Genomic DNA, 17,913 nt, shown 5'->3' with positions numbered 1-17,913 from the left:
TTTATCCATCTCCTATCCATCATCCCTCTATCCCTCTCTAAATCCTCCAACCTTTACTCTATCCATCTCTGCATCAATACATTCATCTCCCCATTATTCTCCATCAATCTTTTTCTCAATCCATCCATCTATTCATCTCTTCATCCATCTCCCATCCCATTGTCGCTGGTTCCTTTTCAAAATCCATTCATTATTTCCATCTATTCATATTTCCACCCACTCATCCATCTACCTAGGTAACCTCCCTCCATCCTTCTCTAAATCCTCCATCCTGCCATCTATCCATCTCTGCATCCATACACTCATCTCCACATCCAACTCCTTAATTACTAGGGAACCACTGCACCAGAAGTAGATCCCTTGTGAGGGCTAACTTTAGTAGAGACCCTAAACTTGCATTTTATCAATCCATCCATTTCTGCTCTAATTTATCCGTATCCTATCCATCATCCCTCTATCCCTCTCTAAATCCTCCAACATTTACTCTATCCATCTCTGCAGCAAAACATTCATCTCCCCATTATTCTCCATTAATCTTTTTCTCAATCCATCCATCTATTCATCTCTGCATCCATCTCCCATCCCATTGTCGCTGGTTCCTTTTCAAAATCCATTCATTATTTCCATCTATTCATATTTCCACCCACTCATCCATCTACCTAGGTAACCTCCCTCCATCCTTCTCTAAATCCTCCATCCTGCCATCTATCCATCTCTGCATCCATACACTCATCTCCATGTCCAACTCCTCAATTACTAGGGAACCACTGCCACCAGAAGTAGATCCCTTGTGAGGGCTAAGTTTAGTAGAGACCCTAAACTTGCAGGTGGCTCTCCAGAAAGCTAAAGTTGACCAGGAGGAGAAGGCAAGGGAGTTAGAGAGATAGAAGGTGAATGTAGACACACAGGAAGATGCCAGCAGAGAAGAAGTACAGAAACCACTATGTTGGCTAGGAGATGGCCCATTCCTAGCCCACCTTTATGAACATTCCTGATTAGCTGTTATTCACTGAGTACACATCACAGTGTGTATTCACTTAGAAGTGAGTAATAAACTATTTCCATGAAAATAAGCACATTTTTTACTGATGTGTAAAACATTCTAGCCTTGCAAAAGTCCATGTCCTGCCTGACAACTGCTGGTGGAATACCTGTTGGTTTTATTGTTTTAAAGCAATGATTGGAGAAAATCACAAAAAAGGAAGTTCACTCTTTCTGTTTCCTGTGGTTTATCTTTATGGAACTCGTGTATATTGTACTATGAATCCTAAATCATATTCTAGCAACAGGCTGGTGATTCTATTGGTGCACTGGAATTTCCTGTCATCATTGGTCCATGAAGGTCCCTTGGCACAACACTTAGACATTTGAAAAACCCATGACAGGTTGGACCATCTGACCTACTTGCAAAGGATGCAGATAGACACAGGAAGGTTCCTTCGGATATGTTCCAGTTGCCAAGTTAATGGCAAGTCAGCATAGAGGACTGAAAGATTCTACTAGTGTCTCTACCATTTCTGAGTATTCCATTTGAGTGGATGGGAACTGAAATTGTAGGCCGATTTGACTCCTCCTCACCATCAGGAAATAAGTATATTTTGGTAGTGACGGACCATGTCAGCAGATATCCTGACTCAGTTTGTCTGAGAAGCATCACTGCAAAGGTGGTCCCAATAGCTCTCACAGGGATATTTTCTAAGGTCAGATTTCCAAGAACAATGATTTCTGGACAGGGATCATATTTGTCTCCCATACATGAGAGAGATTTGAGAGCAAGCTGGTGTGACCTACCACATCTCCATTGCATGGCACCCACAAACCAATTGACTTGTGGGAACGGTTAAAAAATTCACTGAAGAACATGATGGGAACCCTGCCACAGAAACCAAGTAGGATGTTATATCACCTCCTGCAAAGTCTTTTTATCCTATACTAAAGGTTTTCTCTGAAGGCATTCGGGTTCAGCCGCTTTGAACTTCTATGTGGACACCTGTTGAGCTTTCCAGTCAGTTTAATCAGAGATGGAGCAACCTTGAAGTCTCTCACAGAAGGAGGGGGTGAACTGTATGGCTGAATTAATAAACTTGATGGTGCAATACATGAGCGAGGTAAAGGAACACCTTCCTGAAAGCCATAAGCCAGAAAGCTAATGTAGGAAAATTGAGTATTATGTTGGATTCTAGTTAAAGTTCACCATGTAATACTCTCACAATACCTCTCAGAAGGTCCTTGGATCACAATAATAAATCCTTAAGTCAGTCCCAGTAGATTGGCGGATAGCAGTCAGGCTTTACTAGAGAAAGCATTTCAGAGTGCCAACATGGATACTAAGTGATTGACGCGACTCAAAAGAAATCCGACACAAATGTATAAAAATAGAGATGATTTTTATATTAACTGAGACACCAGGACAAAGTAAATCAGATACATATAACCAGAGTATTAGAACTTCAAAGGAAACATAAATCAGTGTATCACAACCTCCACATTTCTATCATTGCAGTTAATTGAGAAAATCACTAGTGGTGCCCGGTGACTTGCAGATTGAGCTCAGGGTAAGCCACCTAGGGATAAGGTCATGTGGGTCCCAGGAACAAACCTCAACAGTCAGATCAATTTTACCTTTCTTGTGGGGGCAGGGTGCAGCGGTGTCCTGACAGTCCTTGGTGCTGAACGCAGGAACAGTGGTTACTTAAAAAGGACACTTGTGACACTCGGTCTTTTGCAGATAGCGTTTTGGGTATCCCACTGGGGGTTGAGCTTGTGTATGGTCTTGGACCAGGAGTGACCAGGCAGAACAACTCTACCTAGCCTAGGCGTCTCGGGTGCAGAGCTGTGCTTGGCTATCCGTGGTGCTGAATGGCAGCTGCGGTTGCTGATTTTACTACTGCAATGTTGCATGTGAGAAAATAGATGCAAAACACAACAATGGAGCCACAGGTGAAGTTGGATAAAGGTGTTTCAGTGTGCTCTCCGGTTGCACCATTGAGTGACTGTTGTAGTGTCCGGACTGGCCACCAACGCGCCTCGGCAGTGGTAAAGATGAGAGAAAATCTATCTCCCCTTTCAGGAGCAGTTAGCCCGCCCCTGATGCATCCTGCATGGTATAATCAAGTATGATAAGAAGAAAAAATGAATAATTAAATGACAAACTAAGAGCTTGTTTTGAATTGTACATCACTTGGATATTGGACTGATACCTAAACTAATTTGTTTTAGAAGTGTGTTCATCTTGTTGAATTGTGTACAAACCCTTAATATGAGTTGGAAAGTGATTTTGATTAGTAAAAGGACTTCTGTCAAGTTTAGCAAAGCGCAAATTGGAGGGTTCATAAAAGGCATTTCTTTCCTCCACTTTCCAATTCTAAAAGGAATTTATTGCTAATTTTTACTGCAATTGCTGGTAGAAACCATTGATGAGCTAACAACTCCTGAGTTGGGGTGGTAACTAATTTGAAATTGTGGAAGGGGTTCCCTTAGCACTCCTTTCACTTGGGAATTATGCTGGAGAGAAGGTTTCTGACACCACACATATTTTTAACTAGCTTGGGTTCCTTTAAGGAACATGGGCTGCTTTGAAAAACAATATTTTCCAAATTGGGATGCAGTTCTAGAGATGATGGTGTGCTGTCCCTTGTAGGCCACCATCCAAGTGATTTCAGACAAACAGGAAGGGTTGTAAATTGGTACCTATCTAATGACTATTAAGGCAGGTTGTTCTACAATCTGCTGCGATACGGTAATTTGTAAACCAACTGAATACTACATATGCCGGTTTGCAAAGTACTATTCCATTTGAAAAATGTATGGGTGAAATGTGCAACCACTTTATACAAAATAAAGAATACAGCAGGACCCTAACTTTTGTAAGAAGATGGATGTCAATTGTGTTCACTCCTTATTTGCAGTTCTATCTGGTTTAAGTACCAGTTGAAATCTGGATAGGGAATAGGAAGACAACATTTAATCTGTTGAGAAATTAGCCTGGCAATTACGGAATTTCCCCTGCTACTTGCATGGCTACTGGCCAACTTGTGGACACGGCCTCTATTTAACCTGCCACCTATTAAATAATTAAGTTTCTTTTCAAGCTATTTTCAAGGCCACCGGCAATACAATATATAATGTCTGCTGTATAGCCAGCTATTGGGTAAATGTTAAAAGTACTTTGCTATTTGCCAGGCTACCGGTCAAAACATTTAAAATGTATTCTATTTCTTCAGCAGCCACATAAATATTTAAGTTTATTTGCAATTACATGACTGCTGGGTAAATATGATGTTTTCTTATATTTAATATATTTTGTATGAAAATATATATATTGATAGAAATACTCTGTACATGTGCAGAAAAATTCGACTGGTTGAGGAGTAAGCGAGAATACAATTAAGAGTGAACTAGAATTACAGGTGCCTTTGAATTGCTCAGGATAATAGATTTATGGAAAAAATAAAAATCATTACAGTCATAGGTTTGCATCAAAAAACAGCTGCACATTCATGTCCTGCTGCATCTATATATCCTGGTACATCTCCTCCCTATGGTGGGAGTAACAAGTGGTATATGGAAGCAATATGTAGCCCCAGACAATTTAGGAATCCCTAAAATGACATAGAAGTACAATTTGCCATTATTGTATTTCCTTTCTGGGTGGAGTGTGATCTAGTGATTGTCTGTATCCGGCGGGGGGATGTGACTTGGTGGATTGTTTAAACACAGTAGCTGAGCCAGCCTGTACCCCAGACTACTGTCTGCAGGCTGGAGTTAATTGCCAAAGAATGCAGCACTGACAGTAAATTGATTATTGGGGGAACGACAGTCTCTGTCCCAGTGTGTGTCTCCAGGTCATCTGCAGGAACAGACAGAAGGTGCTCTATGCTGTCCATGTCCAGGAGATGTGACTGTGCCACAGTAGGTGGGTGTATTCTTGTCCTTGCATCTGTTCCTTAGACTTCATTGTCCGGGTTGCTCCTGCCCTTCTGTGGTGCTGCTCCTGAAGAAGGACTCACTGGCATCTGGGGCAGCTGTGTGAAAGGACTGGTCAGCACTCATCCATGGGTAGTGCTTGCAAGTGTCTCTGAGTGTTTGGAGGGCAGCATTAATCAGCCTTGGTGGTTCATTGGATTTCATTTTTTTTATTGCATTGTTATTGTTTGTATGCTCCTTTATGTTTTCCTTTGTTACTAGCTTTTCCTGGTAATTTGCTTCTTTTTTTGCAGGGGGTGTTTTTACCTGACAATTGTAGGTTTTCTCTCAAGTCATGACACTTTCTCACTGATGTGCTTGTAGTTGGGAATGCTCACATGGGGTTACCTGCTACCTCATTTGTAGATGTGTTGCCCAGATCCATGGGGTATTAGCATGTAAAGGCAGAGAGAGGAAATGGTTGCAGAGAGGCGAGATAAAGAGATGATGGACAGAGGGAACGGATATAGATAGAAAACCAAGAACGGATGTTGAGAGTAAAGCATGACCGAACAGAGGAAGAGTGAAGGAGGAACAAATGCTGCAGAAAAATAGGTAGCGTGAGTAGAGGAATAGAGAAGCATGGAAAAAAGAGACAGAGAGAGGGGCGGCAGAAAGACAGCGACAAGAGGAGAGGGAAACAAGGAAACAAAAGGGAGAGGGTAGGTAAAGAGCAGAGATGGGGAGAACTGGCAAAGAGGAGTAAGACAGTGAGGAAAGAGGCCGAGAAGCAGGGCGGAAGAGTCAGAAAGAAAAGAGCCGGAGGGAAATGAAGGGGAGGGAAAAGGGACAGTGAAGCTAGTGAGCTCTGAGTCTGGTATTGGTTTTACTTGGCATTGCATGAGGCACACAGTGCTCACGTTTTATCCTCTTCCTCTTTCCTCTAGATACAGTCCATGCCGGAGTCTGCCCGGACACTATTATTCCCTTTGTATGCTTTCCAGAGCACCAACAAGACTGGTGTGGCAGTGACTCAAGCTGTGCTGCTGACGAGAAGTGTTGCTCCTTCATGTGTCAAAGGATATGTATGGGAGGCTCTGCCAGGCAAGTTACCTTCTCCATTCATTCATTTCATTCTGTTTGTGCTTGAAGTTTTGTAAACCACTTCCTACACCTTAAATCAACAACAAAAACAGCAGAAACCTATGAATTCACATTTGAGCCGGTGTGCAAGCCTACATGTGGCAAAGAACATATTGTCTAGGAACAGGAAATGAAAAGATAAGTAAGGCTGAAGGAGGTTGGAGGGGATGGTGATGTGGATTAGGGAGAGTGGTGTGGGATTAGAGTACAGTGGCGTGGGACTAGAGTGGGCGAGGGTGAGGAGGGTTTAGAGTGGGATGAAGTGGGCTAAACAGATGTGGGATTAAAGAGGGTGACACCAGATTAAAGTAGGGTGGCATTGGAATTAAGCAGGGTGACATGAGGTTAGAGTGGGTGAGGACTAGCAGGGGTTAGAGGAGGTTGAGGTTAGGTTGGCGTGGGATGAGTTTGGTGTTGGGCAGCATGAAATGCATGAGCATACCATGGGGTGGACTGAATGTGGGTGGTGTGTTGAGGCTGACATTGAGTTGGGTAGCCTGACATGACTCTGAAGTGGAAGCAATGGCATATGGAGAGGTGAGGCTATCACAACATAGGGTGAGGATAGGTGGCTGAAGTACCCTGGGATGAGACTGACGTGGGGTGGCAAAGGATGTAGTGAGCCTGACATTGGATGGGATGAGCTGCCAGAGTAGGGTGCAGAAGGATACTGTGTTTATGGATGCAGCAGTGGAAGTGGACTTGAATGATTGCATCAAGTATTTGATCTTCACATACTGGCTGCAGGCCATTAAGACATCAACAACACTGTTGACTCAGGAGAAGCTCAGAGAGGAGGTACAGGTGGCCACAAGGGAATAACCAGAAAATGTCCACAGACCCCACTTTCAGCCACATCGCAAATGGCTCTGAGCAAGTGAGCCAGGCAGTCATTCAGCAGACTGCTCTCCCTGATGGAAGTCTAAGATGCCTTCCTTCTCCTCTTCCTTTCCTACATGCCAACATAACCTATTCAGGTGGGTGACTCACAATGTTTTAAAGCAAAATTGTTTTTTTGCTGTCTCCCGTGTAAAAATGACTCTGCTTCAATATAAGTGAATTTTGAGAATAACCAATTTGTATTTCCAAAATACTCCACCTTCCTATTCTACAGAGATTGTATGGTCTTTTGTTATTATTTCTTTCCTTCTGTTCATCCTACTGTCCTTTTTCCATCTTTCTATCTTTTTTCCCTTCATTCCATCCTCCTTGATGGCTTTTCTATCCATCATCCCTGTTGGAAATGGACCTCTCTGGAGGGTTACCCCAAACATTTGGCCTCCTCACCCCCCCACTCTTTTCCTGAATTCATTTTTGTTGCCCTTTGGACTCTCTACACTTTACCACTTCTAACCAGTGCAAAAGTGCTTGTGCTCTCTCCCAAAAACATGCCTGTCATTGGTATATGCCTAATTGTACTGATTAGTTTTTAGGATGTAAGGATGGGGTTTCACACCATTTTAATAATTAGTGTTTAGGGAGAAGAGTACTGAAAATTGATATTGTAGGGCTCAGGGTTGTGTAGAGAGTAGTTTTAGTATAGAAGTTTTAGATTTCAGGCATTGGTAGAGAATAGGGCTAGTAAGGAGTTTTAAGGGCTCAGTTGTTAGATCAGTGTCAAAATTGTGGTATCGTTATTTGTATGGTTTGTGGACTCACTCAGTAGAGGGCACAGGCTTTAGAGACAAGTGTTGGGATGATGTGTGTAGGGTTTACAGATTTGTACGAGTCTGTTTGGCGACAGGGGCTAACATATAACATCTGTGGCTGGCACCCTGCCTTGAGTATAAAGTGACCATTTAAATAAACAATGTTTACAGTTCCTGTATCTAGGTCAGAGACTCTGTTCTCCGAATAAAAGCTCAGAAATTCTTCTGTGCCAGAATATAATATGCAGCTGTGGAGTAGTGGAAGAATTACAGGGATGTATGGATTTAGGGAAGGACGAAGAGAAGATTGATTGGGAGATACATGTATGAATGCAGAAATGGATGGAGGATTTCGAACAGGATTGAGGTAGGATGGATGGGAAAATTGATGAATGGATGCAGAGATGCATTTCTCAATGAAGAATGACTAGATGTAGAGAGGGATGGAGAGAGGATGGGTGAATTCTACAATGAATGAATGACTAAAAAGAAGGATACATAGATAACACGAGAGAGAGAAAGAAGTGGAGTTAGATGAAGGAAATGATGAAGAGAATGAAGGAAGATGGATTGAAAAGAGAATGGAAACACAGACAAAGGGATTGTTAGAAATTGGGTTTCTGGTAAGTATGGGCTTAAAATCCGTTCCGCTCGTGGAATTTGCGAATTTTTGGCAATTAGCGGTCCGCGAATCGCGCACAATTGTCAAAGAATTTGCAATTCGCAAGTTGGGGGATTTTTTGCTTGGTCGCGCTTCAAAAATGCAATCTCGCGCGCGGAGCGTTGACTTACCAAGATTCTGAGTTCGTCGAGTTGTTTTCCTCCCGGTTTGCGTGCGCTGCGCCATTTTCGATCTTGCTGCGTGATTGCGCTGGAATTTTAGACCGCGAGTACGTGATGGCATGATCGCGTGAGACGTTTCGACCGCGAGTACATCATAGCGTCCCGTCATCTTGCACTGGGAGACTTTCAGAACGCGAATACGTCATAAGGTCATCGCGAGAGTAAACAATTGCGAACACGTAGATTCGCCATGCAGCTAACATCCAGCGGGAGATATGAACAGCTCGCTTTCCCGAAATAGCAAAAATTGCAATTCTGCACAAGAAATCTATCGCTGGCAGCATAAACCTTCTGAAATTGATGATTTGTATCTGAATAACTCCTCAGATTGACATTTGGCTGCACTTTTTTGAGCAAGGAGTGCATTTTTGGGGGGTGGGGAGCAAAGAAGTGCCCCAGAGTCTCCAACTTCCAGTTCCTGTCCAGCAGGCTCCTCCCAATGCTTTGTCCATGTCCTGGTCACTTTTCATTTGGATCAGGAGCTGGAAGGATTACTCTTTGGCTGCTTCTGGATATTTGTATTTGAGGACTTTTTGTTTGGATCACTTTTGGATTTGAGATTTTACAAGTAAGTTGGTGTTGTTTGTTTGGGGATGCGGCAACTACAATTTATAAACTTTTTCACAACTTTCATAAAATATATTGTGTGTAGCCACTAGCCACAGTATCAAGTAGGCCCAGGGTTAGTCATGGGTGCACGATACAACTGTTTCTATGAGTTTTTTTAACTTAAATATCATTTATGGCATGGAATTGAATAGCTCACTGTTATTATATCTATGTGGATGTATTTTGTAATTTCGGGGTGCGTGTTAAAGCCACACTAGCCAGTAGGCCCAGGGGTAGTCAGTGGTGCATAGGCCATGTCTTTCTGTGGGGTCTCTTGAATTTAAACATCATTTAGGGCATGGATGGCATTGGATTGGGGTGATTTTTGTGTGTATTTTGATTGTATGGGTGTTGTTGGGGCCTGGTCCAGGGCCTGACCATGTGGGTGGAGGCCATTTTGAGTCCTGGTCCAGGGCCTGACCATGTGGGTGGGGGTCTCTAGGGGCCATTTTGAAGCCAGGCAGTGTGCTTTGTGCAATAGGCCTGCACCCAGTCTGCCTTGCTTTCATCCGTTATGCCCAGGAGCAGTCAGTGGTGCATGTGCCAAGTCTTTCTGTGTGTTCTCTTGATTTTAAACATCATTTAGGGAATGGATGGCATTGGATTGGGGTGATTTTTGTGTGTATTTTGATTTTTTGGGTGTTGTTGGGGCCTGGTCCAGGGCCTCGCCATGTGGGTGGGGGCTATTTTGAGGCCTGGTCTAGGGCCTGGCCATGTGGGCGGGGGTCTAGGGGACATTTTGAAGCCAGGCAGTGTGCTTTGTGTCATAGGCCTGCACCAAGACTGCTTTGCTTTCATCCATTATGCCCAGGGGCAGTCAGTGGTGCATGTGCCAAGCCTTTCTGTGTGTTCTCTTGATTTTAAACATCATTTAGGACATGGATGCCATTGGATTGGGGTGATTTTTGTGTGTATTTCTATATTTTGGATGTTGTTGGGGCCTGGTTCAGGGCATGGCCATGTGGGTGGGGCCATTTTGAAGCCTGGTCCAGGGCCTGGCCATCTGGGTTGGGGTCTAGGGGCCATTTTGAAGCCAGGCAGTGTGCTTTGTGCCAAAGGCCTGCACCCAGTCTGCCTTGCTTTCCTCCATTATGCCCTGGGGCAGTCAGTGGTGCATGTGCCAAGTCTTTCTGTGTGTTCTCTTGATTTTAAACATAATTTAGGGCATGGATGCCATTGGATTGGGGTGATTTTTGTGTGTATTTTGATTTTTTGGGTGTTGTTGGGGCCTGGTCCAGGGCCTCGCCATGTGGGTTGGGGCTATTTTGAGGCCTGGTCTAGGGCCTGGCCATGTGGGCGGGGGACTAGGGGCCATTTTGAAGCCAGGCAGTGTGCTTTGTGTCATAGGCCTGCACCAAGACTGCTTTGCTTTCATCCATTATGCCCAGGGGCAGTCAGTGGTGCATGTGCCAAGCCTTTCTGTGTGTTCTCTTGATTTTAAACATCATTTAGGACATGGATGCCATTGGATTGGGGTGATTTTTGTGTGTATTTCTATATTTTGGATGTTGTTGGGGCCTGGTTCAGGGCCTGGCCATGTGGGTGGGGCCATTTTGAAGCCTGGTCCAGGGCCTGGCCATCTGGGTTGGGGTCTAGGGGCCATTTTGAAGCCAGGCAGTGTGCTTTGTGCCAAAGGCCTGCACCCAGTCTGCCTTGCTTTCCTCCATTATGCCCTGGGGCAGTCAGTGGTGCATGTGCCAAGTCTTTCTGTGTGTTCTCTTGATTTTAAACATAATTTAGGGCATGGATGCCATTGGATTGGGGTGATTTTTGTGTTTATTTCGATTTTTTGGGTGTTGTTGGGGCCTGGTCCAGGGCCTGGCCATGTGGGTGGGGCCATTTTGAAGCCTGGTCCAGGGCCTGGCCATCTGGGTTGGGGTCTAGGGGCCATTTTGAAGCCAGGCAGTGTGCTTTGTGCCATAGGACTGCACCCATTCTGCCTTGCTTTTATCCATTATGCCCAGGGGCAGTCAGTGGTGCATGTGCCAAGTCTTTCGGTGTGTTCTCTTGATTTTAAACATCATTTAGGGCATGGATGCCATTGGAGTGGGGTGATTTTTGTGTGTATTTCGATTTTTTGGGTGTTGTTGGGGCCTGGTTCAGGGCCTGGCCATGTGGGTGGGGGCAACTTTGAGGCCTGGTCCAGGGCCTGGCCATGTGGGTGGGGGTCTAGGGGCCATTTTGAAGCCAGGCAGTGTGCTTTGTTGTGCCATAGACCTGCACCCGGTCTGCCTTGCTTTCATCCAGTATGCCCAGGGGTACTCAGTGGTGCATGAAACAACTCTCTCTGTGTGGTCTCTCTTCTATTAATTTAAACAACCATTTTGGATTAGAATTGACATTTTTATTTAGTGTCTTTCCGTTTTTGGATGTGTTGTATAATAAATGCCTAGTTGCAAATATTACTTGAAGCACGACATATGCAACATTTATTTAACTGATGTTCCTCTGCCTTCCTTTGCTTTAGGTGCACAAAGATCGACAACCAGGAATCATCCTCATCATCACCACTTGTTGTAGTGCCAGGAAGAAGTCCTGCTGCGGTGTGTGCACAACGTCACGTGATGTCACGTGTGGTGGCCACAGACAACTCTGCAACTTGTGCAACTGAGTTCTGCTGTTCTGACATCTGAAGAAGATGGGCCCAAAGAAAGGAGGCCGTAGCTCCTCTACCGAGAAAGTTGCCAGTGCCACTGCCAGTAAGAAGGAGCAGAAGAAGCACGTGGCGCCACTTACCAAGGAGACTGGTGTGCCGACAGACACTTTTTTTGGGAGAAAAAAAACTACGCCTGCAGCAGCGATGTCCGTCGGGGACCAAGCGGGGAGCAGCACCTCCGCTTCATTGGTCTCAGTTCCACCACGCCAATTTAGGCCCAAGTCCATGAGTGCCGTAGAGGCAGCCTCCTTAATTGCTCTTTTACCATCGACCGGTGATGTTGGCGTTGACTCATCGCAAAGTAGCAATCCAGGGTGTAACTCATCTGACGAGTGTTCAACCACAGCCGCAAACAACAGCCACAGGTGGCGCAAGGAGAGCCGCAAGGGGAGGCGCAAGGGGAAGCGCAAGGAGTTGTACTAGGAGAGGCGTAAGGAGTGGCACTAGGAGAGGCGCAAGGAGTGGCACAAGAAGTAGCGCAAGGAGAGGCGCAAGGAGTGGTGCAAGGAGTGGCGCAAGGAGTGGCGCAAGGAGTGGCGCAAGGAGTGGTGCAAGTAGAGGTGCAAGTAGAGGCGCAAGTAGAGGTGCAAGTAGAGGCGCATGGGGAGGCACAACTGCCCACAATGATTGTTCCTCCAGAAGTAGGGGCACATCAGGAAATCGAGATTCAAGCGGAGGTATCATCCGAGCAAGCCACTCCTCCTTATGATCCATTGTCTTCCAGATCCCCAGCAAGAAAAAGGTCAAGGAGGGCTAGTACAAGTTCCTCTTCAAGCCCCCTTTCTTCTGATGATCTAGATCTTGATTGGCACCCACCAATGCAGTCTGAGAGGGAGGCACACCATTTGCCAACAAAGCTAGCTAAAAGGAAGGTTCCCGCAAGACTTTCACTTATGGGTGATGACGAAGAAGAAGCAGAAGTGGTGTAGTCTGCTGCTGATGAACAGTCTGACGATGACAACCCAGTCATCAAAGTAGTCACTCCAGCCCCAGCGGGCATGCAGCAGACAGATATTTTTACCCTATCCAAAATTGCTGCTGTACAGGATGTGTGTGACGTAGCACCACGGTGGTACCACCACCAACACAGGTAACTACTACACCAACATGACCTACAGCTTCCATATTTTCTCGTCAGAAGGGCCGGCAGGGACCTCCATCCAGCTCGACCTCCATTACCTCAAGTAGTGGTGCTGTAAGTGCACAATAGAGTCAAATTCAGCCACGCCCATCCTCCACTTCATCTGGCATTGAAAGTAGCACCTCCACCACCACCAGAAATCTCCATTCCCCAGTTTGGGACTTCTTTAGTATTAGCAAAAAAGCAGAAAACCTAATCATTTGTTTGATTTGTAAACAAGTAGTTAGTCGGGGTAAGCTTGGTACCAACTATGGTACCGGAGGCCAGAGAGGTCATCTAAAAAAACATCACATTATCCAGTGGGAGGCGCACCTTAGTAACATCTAGAAAGCCAAAAGTACAAATCCAAATGTAGACATTGATATTGCATCTGATGACGAGGAGGAGCTCATCGTGCAGGGGGGAGGTGAACAACAAAGAGATTTTTTTTCTGGTACACACAGTACCTCTGGCAGCAGCACTGCAGTGGTAGCGCCCACACCCTCCTCTACCCCAGCAACATCTAGGTGGCACAGTAGTCTGGTAGAGAAACCAATGCGAAAAAGTACATCAATGAGCCTAACTGAGTTGAAGAGGTCTGCATCCATATCACATATGAAAATAGTCCAGACCACCATTAAAAGCATGTTTTGGTCGGAGGCGCCATTGGAACGCAACTACCCAACGGCAGCTTTTTATAATGCAATGCTGGCTAAAATGTTAGCACTGGACCTTCTCCCTTTTTCTTTCGTGGAAGGTGTGGGTTTTCTAGAATTTGTGGTAACAGTCTGCCCTAAATGGAAGGTTCCTAGCCGGTCCTATTTTGCCAGAGTTGCGGTTCCAGCACTACATCAAGATGTGCTGGAGGTGATTAGGGCAACTTTGCAGAAGAGTGCTGTTCACACTATCCACCTGACAACAGACATGTGGACCAGTGGCCAAGCCGTTGATTACATGTGCATCACTGCACACTGGGTCTCTTTTGCGGGGGTTAGAGACAAGATAGCTGCAGGTGGTCACAGTGCCACAATTTTGCAAGCTACTCAGAAACATGCAACAGTAGCCATGTTCGCCAAGGAGAAATTTCCTACTGCAGTAAACATTTTGGAGGAGTTTAACAGTAAGGTCTTTGAATAGCGGCATCCAAGAAAACACATGATTGGTTATCTTTCCACAGATAATGGCAGTAATGTAGTTAGTGCCATGTCTGATGGTGGCTATTTCAGAGTGCTGTGTTTGGCGCACAGTATTAACATTGTTGTTCAAGATTTCTTGAAAAAAGAAAACACAGTCAGCAAGTTACTGACCACCTGCCGAAGAATCAGTACACATTTCAGCCATTCTTTTAAGGCCTGGAAGCAGCTGAGAATCATTCACGATGTCCATAGAGTGCCAGTCAGAGGACTCATCCAGGAGGTGGCAACACGTTGGAACTTAACCTTCTACATGCTTGAGCATCTGTTTGAGCAGTGTTCGGTAATCAATGAGTATGTCTTTAACGCACTGGGTGCTTCTATGAAAGACATGAGGCTAGAGGTGGAGGAATGGGACCTAGTTAAAATCCTGACAGACATGCTTCGTCCTTTTGAGGTCTTCACGCGTGAAGTCAGCAGGTAGGACTGTACTTTGGGCAAAGCTATCCCATTGTTGCGCATGGTAGAGCACCAACTGAAGGTGATGTCTTCAACGTTCCAAGATGATGCTGATAAGCAAGATGCATATCAGTTGGCGGAGAGCTTATTAACCCGCCTACTTAACAATGCAAAGCTTAAAGGAATACATTGTGAACAGCATTACAATTGTGCCACTATTCTGGATCCACTGTACAAAAAGGCACTGTCCAGCAATACATTCATTCCCTTTAATGAAGCAGACATTTCAAAGTACAAACATTGGCTAGCTCTATCAGCCACTCGGTTCGAAAAAGAGCAGCAGGAATTTGATGGAACCACCACAAGTACTACTGAATCAGCAGGCCATCCGGCATCAAGGTCCACTTCTGTGGCCGAAGGCAGTCACTTTCCCTCAGAGCCGTTACTGACACCAGCAACTGTATCATCATCATCAGCCATAATATTGTTGGAAGCGGATTGGATAACTCATCAAGGGTTTGCTTGTTCCAGTGTTGATGCAAACACCACAGATGGTACGCAAAGTGGAGCACCCTTGCATGACCTTGAGTGGATGGTGCAGGACTATCTGGATGACCCAACAGAGGTCTTCATTGATCATAACCTATTGCTGTATTAGTATGGGAAAAGGGGTCAATGGCCACTGATCACCAAGCTGGCTCTAAATTATTTGCCTTGCCCACTTGCAAGTGTGTCTTCTGAACGTGTTTTCAGTGCTGCTGGTGCCATTGTAACTTCAAAAAGGACCGCCTCTCGCCCAAAAATGTGGAGAGGTTAACAGTGATCAAGATGAATCAGCACTTCATACCACCAGATTAGAAAATACATGAATCCACACAGGAAGAAGAGGACACCGACTTAGGTGATGGAAGTTCTTCTCTGTTAGCTGACCTACTCCCGTTTCAATTCACAGAGTTTGAGGACAAGCTCTACTTCCCTGACACCTAGGCCTGAAATGCAGACTTTCTTTTTTTTCGTCTTTTATTCACTTTTATTCCTGTGTGTCTTTCTTTGTTTTGCAACTTTTACCACAACAAAACACTAATCACAACAAATCCATCAGATACACTTTCTTCGTCTTAGTTCCTTATTGAAAGAGCCGCTGTCTGCATTCCTGAAGTTCACAAGTTCACACAACTCAGTCATGCTCCTCTATCGTCCTCCTCCAGACACCCCCTATTCATTTCCCTTAAGGCAGATGGCTGGATTACGCAGAATAAAGAAACTGTTGCTTTGTAGACGAGTCCCCTCAAAAGAAGTGGGACGGGAATTACTGACTATGCTGACTGTTACTTCTGAAATTGACACACGAGAGGCTGCATTGTGGCCCTTCAGATACTGACAAAAAGAGGAACAGGTAATGTATGAATGAATGGTAAGATGGCATGCACTGGACAACACTGGCTGTCTGGCTCTGTTTAAAGCAATTGCTGTGTGTTTAATGTGCATGAAATGAATCCTATGTTTTCTGTTAATATTTAATCTTTTACACACTAAATGTACCTCAAGTCTACTCTGTTTTTAGCTTGTTTAATGCAAATTGTACTTCTACTTCAGGGGCAACTACGTTGTATTTTTTCATATGGAAAATGTCCTTGGACTCACAATGTGTAGACTGTGACTGCATGAACAACATTGAGTTTGCCAATACCATGATGATGAGTCTTGATGATCACATTTACATAATATCTTTACAGTCACTCACTGGGATGGAAGGATCATCATTGTCGGTTTACGGAAGAACTATGTCCCTTTCATGAGAGGCAAATAGGTAAACAAGTCAACAACAACCACAGCAGAACTACATGTCTGTCTAGTCTGTGTCTAGAGGTATGCTACATGGAGGTTGGTTCACTCATTGGTGCCTGCCTTGACAGTCTGCATGGCCCTGGCCTGCTGTGTGCTAAATCATATCCTAGAAACAGAGACTCAGTTTAGGCTCTTTAGAAATGATGCATGTATGTAATACTGTTGCCTCTGAAAGTGTTATTTTTGAACTACACACTGTACCTTATATTTTTCCTCCGGGGTGTCTTAATATGCCTTTGCTTTCTGTTTTTCCATTGACAATTACAGGCCGGCACTTAACCTGTGCGATGGGAAACACATTACTCACCATAGCAATCCTCAATTCCGCATTCGCCAGGCAGGCATTGGACAGTGTGGTCACCAAGATTGATCGACGGAGCACCCGATGGAATGGAGGAGTACCGCGAATAAGAGGAATATCTGGATGCATGCAACTTCCCAATTTGACCAGAACAACTACAACATACAGTTACAGTATCCACTTCACTTGTCCTTATCTTTTAAATAATGTTATTGTTGCTTGTGAACTTCTATGAGTATGCGACTCGGTGGGCTTGCTCTCTGCTTCAAATTCATCCCTACAGCTATTTGATAAGTTTCTTTGCTATTTGTAAAACTAGTGTAATGTACTACTAAGTGTTTATTCTCTCCGAGGACAGATATGCAAGTGAAATTGCGTAATTCTTGCAGCCCTGTACTGTCTAATTGTGTAGTACTTGTTAGTAAGTTGCAGTATAAGTAGTACTACTTTTCATTAACCTAACCATCCACTTAGCAAAAACTTCATGCATGCACTTCCTTTAAGTCCCTTAAAAGATTTATGGATATGGTCGTATTGTAGATTTGTTTTTCTTCTTATGTTGTGTCTCCATGCTGTGTTTTCTTTTTCTCTCTCCAAAGAACTTTCCCAAAAACCTCCATTCCATCCATTTTTCAAACCCTAACCCTCTTCCCCCGGGCTGTGTGGTTTTCATTGAGATGTTTGCGTAAATGACAGCAATAATTCCACATGCTTGCTGGGGAGGATAAGGTCAAAGCAACAGAAAATCGATTTAAAGGCAGGTGAAGGAATCCTAGGATATATTCCTATTATGCTTGACACACACCCATGAGTATTTGCAAATCATTTCAGAATTTCATGTCCGCCATCGAGTGGATTCATCAACAACAACGTCCTCCTACATGTGACTAAAGTTTACACTGTTGTGTCCTTCAGTACTAGTTCTTGTAGTAGCCATAATCCAAGCAACTACTAGTTAACTAAACTTTTGATTGAATACTTTAGCATAGCTTAGCCTACAATTTAATTAATGGCACTGTTCTTGTGTACTGTACCATCGTCCTGTTCTAACGATCCTCTTAGGCCACTCAATGTCTCATTTCCTTTTTTTCATATGCTGCTACTGGCAGTGTGTACCACTACTACTACCACCACAACAAGGCCATTTCATCCGTCCAGGATTCCATTGCCAACCTTAATCGCCATTTGCCATGCAGCCAGTCCTGTGCCTAGCCCAATTCTCAAACACTAATGACAGGTAAGATAAG

At 44.5% G+C, this 17,913-nt stretch overlaps 1 protein-coding gene across 1 annotated transcript in view; it reads left to right on the top strand.

Moving 5' to 3' along the window:
- Positions 1 to 16,735, top strand: part of LOC147709681 (uncharacterized) — a 48,924-nt gene extending 32,189 nt beyond the window's left edge. Inside the window, exons 4-5 of the mRNA XM_086926068.1 lie at positions 5,853 to 6,009; positions 16,633 to 16,735. Coding sequence (XP_086782194.1) covers positions 5,853 to 6,009; positions 16,633 to 16,735 — 260 coding nt within the window. The remainder of the gene's footprint in view (positions 1 to 5,852; positions 6,010 to 16,632) is intronic.
- Positions 16,736 to 17,913: the final 1,178 nt, after the last annotated feature.

This window comes from Lissotriton vulgaris, chromosome 6 (assembly GCF_964263255.1).
Source record: "Lissotriton vulgaris chromosome 6, aLisVul1.2, whole genome shotgun sequence".
Classification (NCBI taxonomy): Eukaryota; Metazoa; Chordata; class Amphibia; order Caudata; family Salamandridae; genus Lissotriton; species Lissotriton vulgaris.
Note: the sequence above shows the minus strand (reverse complement) of the source record. Positions and strands in the feature narration are given on the sequence as shown.